This window comes from Phyllopteryx taeniolatus, chromosome 14, assembly GCF_024500385.1.
Source record: "Phyllopteryx taeniolatus isolate TA_2022b chromosome 14, UOR_Ptae_1.2, whole genome shotgun sequence".
Classification (NCBI taxonomy): Eukaryota; Metazoa; Chordata; class Actinopteri; order Syngnathiformes; family Syngnathidae; genus Phyllopteryx; species Phyllopteryx taeniolatus.
In genome coordinates, this window is record NC_084515.1 from 20,923,131 (window position 1) to 20,936,143 (window position 13,013).

The window sequence follows — 13,013 nt, forward strand, 5'->3', positions numbered from 1 at the left end:
GACATTGGATGCGAGACAATGTAGTTTTACCTGTCTGTTGTGAATACAGCTGAACTCTGGTGGTGCCATGCCTAAAGTGACACATACGCATGCCAGCTCTGACACTTTACTGGCCATTAAAGTGTTGGACTGGTGAACAGGCACAGGAGATGATGATTCTACTGCATCTCCATGGGGAACATTCATGAGTGCCGCTGGTTGGAGGAGGAAAAAACAAAACAAAACAGGTAATTAAAAAAAAACATTGTTCAACAGTAAGAAGTACAATTGACTGTTGTGTGCAACTGTTCTTTTGACACTTCTTTTGCACCGACAGGCCCTTTTACACTGCCTGCAAAAGATACAAATGTTTGGCCCTTTTTTGTGGGTTGCTTTCATGCATAAAGGGCACTGACAGAATGGGGAGCAGGCGTTGTCCTGTAAATAGTGCACCAGTTTGGCACCTGTGTGTAAGGCGAATGCTGTGATTGGTGCATGAAGTTTCATACTTCTGCTGTTCTGTTGTGTTTCAAGCAGTTATTTATTTCCATGTCACATGAGCTGAATTGAAAAGCTTTGTCACAATAATCATGGACTCAACATCAACAATTAAAGAACAGGATGCACTTTCACATACAGTGGGTACGGAAACTATTCAGACCCCCTTACATTTTTCACCAGTTATATTGCAGCCATTTCCTAAAATGGTTACCGTGGTTACTGTATTGTCACGACCATAAGGCACACTTAAAAGTCTTACATTTTCTCCAAAATGCACGGGGCGCCGTATAATGCGGCGCGCCTTGTGTGTGACTTTGATGAGCTCTCCGCTGGACTGACTGGGAACATGTCCTGCCAACGCGCTGCTTATATAGAGGAAAGGTGGACGTGACTGAGGACAGCATGCGGATGTAAAGGGGGAACGGTGCGCGTGAAAGAGGACGCTAAAGGCACGCTCCCCAGTAGGTATATAGCACCGGTATGTGCATTGTGCAAAACAACATCGATTTGGCTAAGGACCCCCGAAAATGGCACCTACGAAGAGACACGCTTACGAAGCACAGTTTAAACTGCAAGCTGTCAGTTACGCGGAGGAACATGGGAATCGAGCAGCCGCGAGAGAATTCAAGATCAACGAATCCACGGTTTGCAAGTGGAGGAAGCAGGAAAACGAGCTTCGCCAAGTCAAGAAGACGAAACCGAGTTTCCGCGGAAACAAGGCGAGGTGGCCCGTGTTGGAAGACCAACTCGAGCAATGGATTAATGAGCAAAGAACAGCCGGGAGAAGCGTCTCTACAGTCACCATTCTACTGAGGGCAATAACGCTTGCAGAAGAAATGAAAATCGAACATTTTCAAGGAGGTCCGTCTTGGTGCTTTCGTTTTATGAAACGGCGCCATTTATCCATCCGGGCAACCGTGGCGCAGCAACATCCGGCGGATTACAAGGAAAAGCTGGCCATCTCCCGCTCCTACTGCAGTAAAAAGATTGCCGACAAACACATCCAGGCCAACCACATCACCAACATGGACGAGGTGCCGCTCACTGACTTTCGACATCCCGGTGAACCACACTGTAGAGAAGAAGGGGACCACCACGGTAGCGATACGCACAACGGGGCACGAGTAATCGGCGTTTACTGTTGTGCTAATGGACAGAAACTGCCACCTATGGTGATTTTTAAGAGGAAGACGCTGCCTAAAGAGGGGTTTCCAGCCGAAGTCATCGTTAAGACCAATCAAAAGGGCTGCATGGACGAGGAGAAAATGAGAGAGTGGTTGAGTGAGGTGTATGTAAAGAGACCGGATGGTTTTTTTCCATGAGTCACTGTTGATCTGTGACTTCATGCGCGCCCATCTCACAGCCGCTGTGAAAAACAAGTGCAACTAAGACTGGGAGTCAACGCCAGGCGAGTTACGCCACCATATGTGAGTGGATTGTGGATGCTTGGGCTCAGGTATCTGTTTTGACTGTTGTCCGAGCTTTTGCGAAAGCCGGCATCATTGCTGAACCGGCAATGAGACTGACTCTGACAATGACGAGAGGGATTGTTTGTTGGAGAACTTGCCCAGCTGTTCATTTCGGATACAGAAGATGAGGACTTTGATGGATTTGTGGATGAGGATTGATAAAAAAATAACATGGGTACATTGTTAAATACTTCAATAAAGTACAACCGAACTCAGTTTTGCTCCCGCTGCCTTTTTTAAAACATTGTTTTAGCGTGGATGCATGCTACCGTATGTTTTAAGCTAGCGTACGTCTTACCATGCCTGCGCCCAATAATATGGCGCACCTTATGTATGTGTTAAATACAGAAATAGACCCCATAACTGAGACTGCACCTTTTAATACGGTGCGCCCTATGGTCGTGAAAATACGGTAATTTTTTCCCCTCAATGTACACACAGCCCCCCATATTTTAATTGTTGCTGCTGAGGGTGACCCAACCCAGTTATTAGGTTTAGGGGGCAATTAGTTTTTCCACATAGGTCCAGCTAGCTTTGAATAATTTTTTGTTGTTGTCAATAAAATCATCATATAAAATATTTTTCCATACGTTTATGTTCACTTCTGTTTTCTTTGTCTTTGATATCTACATTTGTGTGGTGATCTTAAAAGTGGTGAAACTATGGGGGGGGGGGGGGGGGGGGGATAAATAAAATAAAAAGAATTTGAGAAGCGGGCAATACTTTTTCACAGAACTGCAGATCAAAAGGCAATAGAAGTCTAATTTTGTTGGTTATATTACTTTGCTAACTTTACTAAGGTAAGGACCATGCTGATATGGTGACATAATATTACCGTTCACATGGTAAAAAAAAGTTACCTAATTTTTTAGATTTTCTCTTCTTGTTTAGCTTTTGGTCGTTGGCAGTTTCCTGAGGGGAAGAGTTTCCTGTTCCAGTGCCTTCAATCTTCAGCATCTCCTTCAACACCATGGTGCCCTTCTACAACCACAGACAGTTGCAACAGAATATTAGTACCATGGTGCTTATCGCGATTGTGGAGTTTAAGGAACAAGAACAGACCCACTCTAATTTTAGAGATGGTCTTTAATGAAAGAAAAACAACCACAACCCAACTCATATTTCTAGAATAAAATAAATTAAATTGTTTTATATATTGTTTTTATATCAGTTTGCTCTCATTGCAAGACTCACCATGGCAAAGGACTGTGGTGACAAAGGCACATCTGATTGGGTGGTGGGCGTTTGTGAAGAGGGTGGAGGAAGATTTGCAGGAGTCTGTTGGCTGTCCTTGGAGATCTTAAGGCTGGCTATCAGGTCCTCAAACTCAGTTGATGTCTGAGTGAATAAATACAGCATATTTAGAAACAGCACAATAAAAAATAGGATGAGTCAGCAGACAGTTTAAGACTCAAGCGAAGCTTGAGTCCGACCATCACTGACTTGAGAATTATGTACCCTCCGTGTGTGTGGATACCTTGTTGACTGTGTTCTGTTGAGGTATAAGGGAAAGGGCATCTTCATTTTTCTTCAACAACCTAATGACACCAACAGAGGCCTGAAAAGTACACACAAACAAAAGATCTACATTTTTTACACTTGGAAACATGCCTGTGCACTAAATTGTATCATGATTTAAATAAATCTTACGACCTGTGTTAAGAGATTGTGTGCAGGTTCTTCTCCACAATGCTTTTCAAATTCAGATCAATTTTAATATCTCAAGACAATAGAAATCCATCACAAATGAGTTTCTAAAAAAATATTTTATTGTACATATTAAGGGAAAACATACCCAACCATTCTAGCCCTACATGAAGAAGTAATTGCCCCCTGAACCTAATAAACTAGTTGTGCCATCAATGGCAGTAAAAACTGAAATCAAACATTTACAATAACAGGTATGAGTTTTTCTCATCGCTGTGGAGCAATTTTGGACCACTCTTCTTCACAAAATTGTTTTATTGGAGTTTTGTTTTTTTTAAGCATGAACTGCCTGTTTAAGCATGGATTTCAGTCCCGACTTTGACTTGGCCACTCCAAAACCATTTTTCTGGAGTCATTTAGAAATGGACTTGCTGTTATGTATTGGGTCATTGCCATGCAGCAGAACCCAAGAACACTGGAGGGCGCAAACCGATGGCCGGACGTTTGCCAGCAAGATTTTCTGATAGACAGCAAAATTCATTGTTCCATTAATCACAGCAAGTGGTCCAGGTCCTGAAGGAGCTAAGCAGCCCCAGATAATCATACTGCCACCACCATGTTTGCCTGTTGGCATGATGTTCTTTTTATTAAACGTGGGTAATTACTTTTTCACACCGAGTCAGATTGTTTTGGATTTGTCCCCCTTTAATAAATTCAATCATCATTTAGAAACTACAGTTTGTTTTTACTTGGGTTGTCTTTATGTGATATTAAAATTTAATTATTGATTATTATTAAAATTGTGATATGAAAAATAAATCAGGAGGGCAGCAAATGCTTTTTCACGCCACTGTACACAGACACACACAAACACAAAAAGCATACATTATTTTGCCAGTGAGCAGGAGGTTTATGGGGAGGGGCAGAGTCTTGCAGAGACTGCCACACATTCGCATAGGCCTCTTTACTCTGCAACGACAAGTGGAGAAAATGTAAAGTCGAGGAATACATTGTTTTTGTTTGCATCTGTCACTAAATGTAGTCTTGACTGTATATTCCAGGCATATAAACTCACCTTGGCCTGTTGTTTCTGGATGTGAGCCTTAGACGCAGAGTTTTTGCTGCCTTGGTAGGCTGGCTTTACCCCACTGTGTTTGTTGTTATGCTATAAGGTTAAAGGAAAAGTGTATGTGACAAAGACAAATTGCAGGAATCATCAGAAATTCTTAGAATAATAATGACAATATAAAAATAATCTCTTACTTGTGTGGATATAAAGGGAGAACGTGGTGAGTGGTTGAGGCTGGCCAGATGACGGTGTGAGTTGAAGTGAGTGGCAGCAGCAGGCTGAGGTTTGACAATGGCAGTGAGTTTGTGGAATGCGGGATCCATTCGGGCACCATGCGATAGGTTAATTAGAGCACATGGCGGCAGGCGGTAACAACGAGTTGATGTGTACCTGAGGATGTCAGAAAGTTCTGTCTTGAATCCGACCCGCATTATATTGAACTTTCTGACAGAATTGAATATTTTCTGACATTTACATAGTCATGAAAGAACTACGAGATTCCAAATTGGTGCATCTGTAAGAATCATGTAGCGAAGCACTGTAACGCCCATCATATTGAGCTCTGACTACCTGATGTTAAGACCTCCAGCAAATTCTTCATCAAACAGCACCTCATAGAGAACCTCATCCTCACGCTCAGCTGAAATGCCAAACATATACAATATCAATTAGATCATCATTACTTACTTTGTGCACACATGCATTTCTCTTCCCCAAAATCTAATTGAGGAATTTGAAACTGTATGTCATTACCTCCTTTAATGCCAATAATAGTGCCTCTGAGACCCAATGGGACAGTGAAGCTCTCTCTGACATTGATGATGCGGTCAAACAGACGATACTCTGCATCGGGGTCTGGGACCACACCCTGTTGTTGCTCCAAGGGCTACAAGGAAATAAAGAACATAAAAACAGATGCTTAATATTTTCCTGGAGGATGCATTTGGGATTAGCCTTTGAAGTTGGTAATAGTGAAACAGACAATGGTTTTAGTCAATTCTTTTCCAGAATGAGAGTGCTCAGAGGAGGATGCTATTCATGTGGCACCGCTTTAAGCAGGCACCAGGTGCAGGTGGAGATGGGCCTGGCTCAAGTTGGAGGCCAGAAAAAATAAATAAATAAATAAAAAATAAAATCAATGAGCCAAATTTTATTTTAATCTTAAATTTGTACATCAACATGTACTGAAGGGGTGTAAATAATTTTTTTTTTTTTTTTGTTGCCTTATTGTACTCTTCAGAGTCTTCCAGATTGCTTAATTTATGTTAAAATCCCCCAAAAGTTATCTGCGGGGGGCCTGGGGGATCCCCCCAGAACCCCCTACAATTTTTCTTTGTCACCAAGGTGCTACCGATCACTGCAAACTAGAACTAGTAGACATTCCAAAAGCTTCTTCCCTCTTGCGATCAACTTCTTAAACACCTGACCTACAATTCCATCACAACATGCTGGCAATTTTTTGACTTGAGTTCGTTGACACATTTCTGTGGGGCCAATTATGTATTACTCGTGCACTCACTGTAGTTGTCTCGCCATGCTGCACTATTTGCATATACTGGCCACTCATGCCAGAGTAGCATTTGCTCCATTTGCACACTGATTGAGGAGTATCTGTAACATTTGCACAACCAACATTGTCCCAGATTATCGCACTACTCGTCACTTTAAACCGCATACACTCCTTGAAGTCTCAGCGCCCTTTGCACATTGGTCATTGCACCGGACTATTGCAATATTAGTCATTCGAACTGCTCGACTCTGCATCTTTTTGCACAATTGTCAAAAAAAAAAAAAAAAAAAAAAAAAATGTACCGGCATTACCAGATAACTAGCAACGCTTTACTGCTCAGTGACTGTTAGTTTTTTTTGTCAATGTCTTTCTGTCTCCAAAGTGTTCTGTAAATTGACTGTCTGTTGTCGTACTAGAGCGGCTCCAACTACCGGAGACAAATTCCTTGTGTGTTTTTTGGACATACTTGGCAAATAAAGATGATAAAGATGATTCTGATTTTTCCTGCCTTTCGTGTTGGCATGTCTGATGGGTGCATTTTGCCTCCCCCAAAAAAATAATTAAAATAAATAAAATAAAAAGTGTTTCAATGTAAATGGCTATATTGGACGACCCCATGCCATTTCTGACCAGTCTCGTCCTTGTTGCTGTGTCATAACTGAGGCAAAGGAGGCCTGCAGTTCTTTAGAAGGTGTCCTGAGTTCCTTTGTGGGCTCCTGGATGAGTCATTGCTGTTCACTTGAGGTAATCTTTGTAGGTCAGCCACTCCTGGGAAGGTTCACCAGTGTTCAATATTTTCTCCGTGTGAGGATAATGGCTCTCACTATCGTTCACTGGAATTCTAAACCTTTAGAAATGACCTTTGTAACCCTTTCCAGACTGATGTCAATTAATTTATTTCACGACTATTTTGTTGCAGCTTTTTTATATTTTTTGTCTGACTTGATTTTGTCGAGACAGATTCTGTTTCAGTGATTTCTTGATTGAACAGGTCTGGAGGTAATCAGGCTTGGGTCTGATCAGTGAAAATTTATCAAAATGTGATTAGGCACAATTAATTCATGATTTAACAAAGGGTTCATTACTTTTTTCACACAGGGCCTGGTAACTGAATAGTTTGTTTTGCTTAATAAATGAAATCATTTAAAAAACAGCATTTTAAGTTCATTTGGGTCATATTTGTCTGCTATTTACATTAGTTCAATGATCTTGTACATTCAAGTGAGGAAACTATGCAAAAAAATATAATTTGACAAGGGGGCCAATACGTTTTCACTGCAGTGTGTGTGTGTGTATATATATATATTCTCATTTCACTTCAAAACAATTTTGTGCAGAACAATCAAATAATTCAAAAAATTACAACAACAACAACAAAAAAAAGCCAAGGGGGTGACTACTTTTCCAAGGCAACATATGTAAGGCAGGTACCTAAGACTCTGTCCTCCTGTACATTGCTTAAATGTATCACTCAAAGGACAAAGATCTGAAAACTATGGGAGGATTTCTATAAAACAACAGAAAATACTGTAACTTAGGGGACTTTAATGCAAATAAAGTATATACAGTATAAACTCAGACATGACAGACAGACATCACGAACCCTAAACAGGAGATGTGGCTTGACGGTGACACGAACTTTCTTCGTACTCTTCTTCACCTGAGGTAGATCATAGGCATAGAAAAGAACAAATATGAAAATGTGGTAAAAGAGCTGAATAATATTGTGAACACTGTACATATGAGAAAAGGCTCTGTGTGTATCACACCTTGGCTTTCTCCACAGCCTCCTCAATTTTCTCCACGATTGCAACGTCCAGCACTTGCAAGTCACATGATGCTCTGCTGATGGAGCTGACGGGGTGACTTTTCAACCATGCAATGATTTCAGCCACCTTTTCTGCCCTGTGGACCATTAGGAAATTACAAAACAAAAAAAATAATAATTCAATTCCTACAAAGCAGACAGGGTCACAGAAAATCACTTGTGGTGCATATAATGGGGTCTAAATAAAAATTATGAAAAAGCAAACTTTTCAATTCAAGGTAAGGATTTTACATTAGAATAGCCCGAACCATAGCTTACAAAATACCTGAAAAGACAAGAAAGAAGGTGCCCTGTCAATGTCCTCACGTAGACCCAACTGAAAAAAATGTGCTAGAACCTTTAGGGCCCGACCCGATTGTCACTGCCAAAACCTCCTCCCCACCAACAACTTGATAAACTGTATTCCTCCCTGCGGCCCTGATGTGCGAGACGGCCACTAAAGGACGCCTGCTGGATCTTAAACTAATTAGCAGTTTCCCCATCAAATCTGGATTCCAGTCTTCAAAGACTCGTTTCCATCTTTTGAAGACAGCAACCAAAAGGTTGGGATATCCTATCTCCAATAAAACCAAGCTGAGACAGATGGACAACGATAGATTTGGATATGCCACAGATCGAACTATTACTCCCGGACGTTGAGTCATGTTTAATCACCGCCTTTTTCAGGGACGCAAATACAGCAATGAACTATTTGTTTAATATTAAAACATGCACGCATGGCACCGCCAAATGCCCAATGGGAACAATTATTGGGACACAGTCGACACCCGCTGGCCTTTGAGAGTTACTGCAATGCGGACTTTCATTCTGTGTTTCATTAACTGAAGATAAAATGTCTGTTTTGATATTTCACGAACTCTGCAGACATATTCCAAATGTATGCCTTAATGTCTGTGTCATTGTGTCAACTTTACAGTTCCAGCTGCGAGATTTTGAGAACTGTGTCTTGATTTGAAGCCAAACAGTATGAAGTGTTGCATTGCACCATAACCAATTTTCCACACAGGGCCATCAAGGTTTGGATTTTTTTTTTCTCCCTTAATAATAAAAAAGATTTAAAAAGTGCATTTTGCATTACTTCTGTGTCTTTGACTAATCATTTAATTTGTTTGATGATGGGAAACATTTAAGTGTGACAAACGTGCAAAAAATAAATCAGGAAGGGGGAAACACTTTTTCCCACCACTGTACTCTGCTATACAAGTAGTTACTGTATACTACGTGCCATGTTTTGTTGTTCATCTGAGGTTTACCAAATGTAAAATACCTATAAAGACTAGATTATTATTTTCTCGTACGTAAAACCTGCGTAATTTGTTTTTAAATGGCAATAAGTACAAGACAAGTATGCATTTACCCATTGTGGTCTTCTCCAGGCCAGATGTCATCCTCATAGAACACATCATCATGACCGTTTCTGGAGACCATGTCAAATACCTCAGAAAATCTATTTGAGCATAAGAGATCATAATGAAACAATTTAATGTAATTTGAATAAATTATTCAAAATCACACTTAAATGACAATATTCTGCTTTACTTTTCTAAGTATTCAGCTAAAAGCTCCTCCACAGCAGCGGAGTAAAGCCATTCCTTCTCAGTCCTCTTTGTGTATCCAGGAACCTCCTCATTCTTCTTGTTGAACTTCAGGTTCAGGCCAACATTAGCTTTTTGCTCCCCACAGGGACTAAGAATGCATTTGCAGAGAGATATCAAGCACATATGGTTCATTCATGGAAGAGTGGTCGCAAAAATGTGTTTCTGAAATGCATCCGTTTCTAAAGAGTGAATCAATCCTCACTTCTTTTTAGATCCTCTACCAATGAAAATACTTCCAGAGAAGCGGGACACAAGGTAGCCGCTGATACCTAGACGAGATGCCACAATGTACCCGGGGCTGTACTTCACACTGTACTTCTATAAAATACAAAAGACAAATACACTCAGAAGAAAAAACAGTTTGAGACACTTTTCATGTATACGTATGCGTCTTACATGCTGGTTCTGGATTAGGACTTCTAGTTGGGGCTCATGTGGCACATTGAAAACCACACGTACACGCCCATCGTTGATAACATCACTCGAATCTTGCACCTGTTAAAAAATGTAACAAGCGCTGGAAATGCAGTTGCTGTAGTTGGAATGAGATCCAAAGTCTTAGAACTGTCGAAATTGTAGTTAACCAACCTCGCCCATGGCAGCATAGTAAGGGTGTCCCACCATGAAAACGGTGGTTAGTGGAGGATAGAGGTCTTCTAGGCTCTTAAAGCAGGTCAAAGATGAATAAAAGGCGTCAATGTCCTAGGAAAGGTGAGGACAGAGTTTATAAGTAGATGATACTGTATAATGTGCCATCAACGGTGACATCCGCACAAAATTAACCATCAATTGTACCTTTAATTTGATAAAGAACAATTAATAACATGGATGAATGTCTTCACAAAGCTTGACAAAAATGAGCGTTTTAGAATGGAATAGAATAATCGATGTTTGCTGGGAATGGCATAATAAGCAATTAGCCTTGGAGCAAACGAGCTTGGCTGCAACCAACACTTTGCATTAAGTTATGTAAATGCAGACCTCGACTATTCAGAATTAGCTCGCTCACTACAACATTTGTGTCGAAACATGAGTTCAGGCACATTCCATTGGTGATCCCCCCCATTACCCATATCTAATCTTTGCTGTTAACTAACTTAATGTTGATTCTTCAAGTGTGTGTTTTTATGTTGTTCTGTGAGAGTTAATGTATTGGGGCTTGTTGGCATCTACCTTGACCACAGTCTGGTAGGCGAAAGGAAGGACCTGCTTAGCCCACTGTTTCTCCAACTCAACCACACCGTTCGATTTGGGGATATATTTTCTTCCTGTCAGCAGCTGTCCATATAGAACCACAGTTGTTTCAGTCACAATGATGCCTTTCCTCTTCAGGTAGCTATAAAATATATAATAATCGATTATGGATTATTATTATGCATTGAAATAACGCAGGTGTTTTTCATTCATTTAAAAAGCTTTTGCTTGCGTTTGAGCCTTACTGTTCTGTTATTCCTTGGATGTCTTTCACCCAGTCCCTCTGCTCCTTGTCTGAGAGGATAGTGACTTCGGTGGGGGGTGGGCTGGAAGGCCTGTGGTAGGCTCTTTGGACCCCTGGTGGTTCTTCTACAGCAAACCTGTAAAACATGAAACAGTTTATTGTACTTTTTTTGTTTTGTTTTTTTTGCTAGTTAACGAGTGAGAGCTTTTGCATTCAAATACCCTAAAGAAACCTCTGCAATATAAAATAAAAAAATTGAAAAAAACGTTAACTTCTCACTTGGTGTCTCCATCTGACACAGCAATGATGCGCGCTTCCTCTAGATGTGGCCAGTTGACAAACAGCGACTTCCCCAGTACTTGTTGAGCAACATCATCACAAAGCTATTAATTAGAAGACAGGGCACAGGGTGGAGGGAGATGAGTGGGCCGGCCACAACAGTTTATTTCTGTGGGGTAGAACTGCATTGCATCATACAGCGAGAGTAGGGATTTCTAATATTTTGGTTCCATTCATGTTCCACTCATGAAGCTATTCAAGTTAACCAAGTGTGAAAAACATCTCAGTATTAAACAAACTGTGTACAGTAGTTCTACACCTACTATATATTGGAAGGAACATGTTGACAATACTTCTCTGGTGGTGTCAATCAAAACAATTATTTTCCCAAATGCAGACATTTTGATACAGAATTAGATTACATTTGGCTGAAGCACCTAGTATCTTGTCATCTCTCGTTTTATAATTTTATAATGAGCAATACATTAGGCACCGTGTTAACAGGAAGACTAACCAGAGCTTACCAGTTGTTTTTCCTGGCTGGGAAGGATCTCCAATATCATATTCTCACCTCTGCTACTCTGCTGGAATACCATCACCCCACTCTTCTTCATAGTAAACTAAGAATGGGTGAAACCAAGAATAAGACAAAGAACAGGCACAAGAAGATAGCACTGGCACTGGGCCGAAACCTACACTATGTTCAAATTTGATCATTTAAATGTGAGCAGTGATAAAACAAAAAGGATATGCATAATATACCTTGTGTTTTATGTGATGCAGTGTGGGAAACCCACAAAAATACAGAGCTGAGTGATCCACACTCCTGCCAATGTGGTTTAGTGGAACTTGCCAGGCATCCATGGGAATGTCTTCTTTCCTGAAAAACACAAGCACATTACAAATTAACTCGCATTGGACATATCGAAGAAGAAATGTTGGATGGATGCAATAATTCAAACACCAAACAATTCAAACAATAATTCAAACACCTCGACACATCCATCTCGCCATCCAACTACCATGATGAGAGGCAGGCTGTGCTATCTATTTTCAAGTCTAAATATATTACTCTCTATAGGTGGGGGTAGCAGCAGCATCTTGCTTTCTTCAACTGTAGTTTAAATGAACTTCATTCAGGTAATGTGGTGATGTCAAACAAAGTAAAAAAATAGACAAAGCAGAGAATGAACAACGAGAATAGATTTTAACAATATGGTGCCTTGCAATTACAACCCCAATTCCAATGAAGTTGGGACATTGTGTTAAACAAATAAAAACAGAATACAATGATTTGCAAATCATGTTCAACCTATATTTAATTGAATACACTACAAATACAAGATATTTAATGTTCAAACTGACTTAATTGTTTTCAGCAAATAATAATTAACTTAGAATTTTATAGCTGCAACACATTCCAAAAAAGTTGGGGCAGGTGGCAAAAAAGACTGAGAAAGTTGAGGAATGGTCATCAAACACGTGTTTGGAACATCCCACAGGTGAACAGGCTAATTGGGAACGGGTGGGTGCCATGATTGGGTAGAAAAGGAGCTTCCCTGAATTGTTCATTCATTCACAAGCAAAGATGGGGCGAGGTTCACCTCTTTGTGAACAAGTGGAGGGAGAAAATCGTCCAACAGTTTAAGGACAATGTTCCTCAACTTACAATTGCAAGGAATTTAGGGATTTCAT

General features: G+C 40.5%; 1 protein-coding gene across 2 annotated transcripts in view; it reads right to left on the bottom strand.

The window, feature by feature from the left end:
* xrn1 (5'-3' exoribonuclease 1) overlaps positions 1–13,013 on the bottom strand; it is a 40,085-nt gene that overhangs the window by 8,361 nt on the left and 18,711 nt on the right. For both annotated transcript variants that reach the window (XM_061796295.1, XM_061796294.1), the window contains exons 16-36: positions 12,081–12,198; positions 11,843–11,938; positions 11,319–11,422; positions 11,041–11,175; positions 10,775–10,937; positions 10,190–10,303; positions 9,998–10,096; positions 9,804–9,919; positions 9,543–9,689; positions 9,361–9,450; positions 7,945–8,080; positions 7,779–7,835; positions 5,419–5,551; positions 5,236–5,305; positions 4,860–5,055; positions 4,672–4,761; positions 4,482–4,565; positions 3,427–3,507; positions 3,144–3,287; positions 2,810–2,930; positions 31–194 (exon numbers count right to left, since the gene is read on the bottom strand). In XM_061796295.1, the coding sequence (XP_061652279.1) occupies positions 31–194; positions 2,810–2,930; positions 3,144–3,287; positions 3,427–3,507; positions 4,482–4,565; positions 4,672–4,761; positions 4,860–5,055; positions 5,236–5,305; positions 5,419–5,551; positions 7,779–7,835; positions 7,945–8,080; positions 9,361–9,450; positions 9,543–9,689; positions 9,804–9,919; positions 9,998–10,096; positions 10,190–10,303; positions 10,775–10,937; positions 11,041–11,175; positions 11,319–11,422; positions 11,843–11,938; positions 12,081–12,198 (2,458 nt within the window). The remainder of the gene's footprint in view (positions 1–30; positions 195–2,809; positions 2,931–3,143; positions 3,288–3,426; positions 3,508–4,481; positions 4,566–4,671; positions 4,762–4,859; positions 5,056–5,235; positions 5,306–5,418; positions 5,552–7,778; positions 7,836–7,944; positions 8,081–9,360; positions 9,451–9,542; positions 9,690–9,803; positions 9,920–9,997; positions 10,097–10,189; positions 10,304–10,774; positions 10,938–11,040; positions 11,176–11,318; positions 11,423–11,842; positions 11,939–12,080; positions 12,199–13,013) is intronic.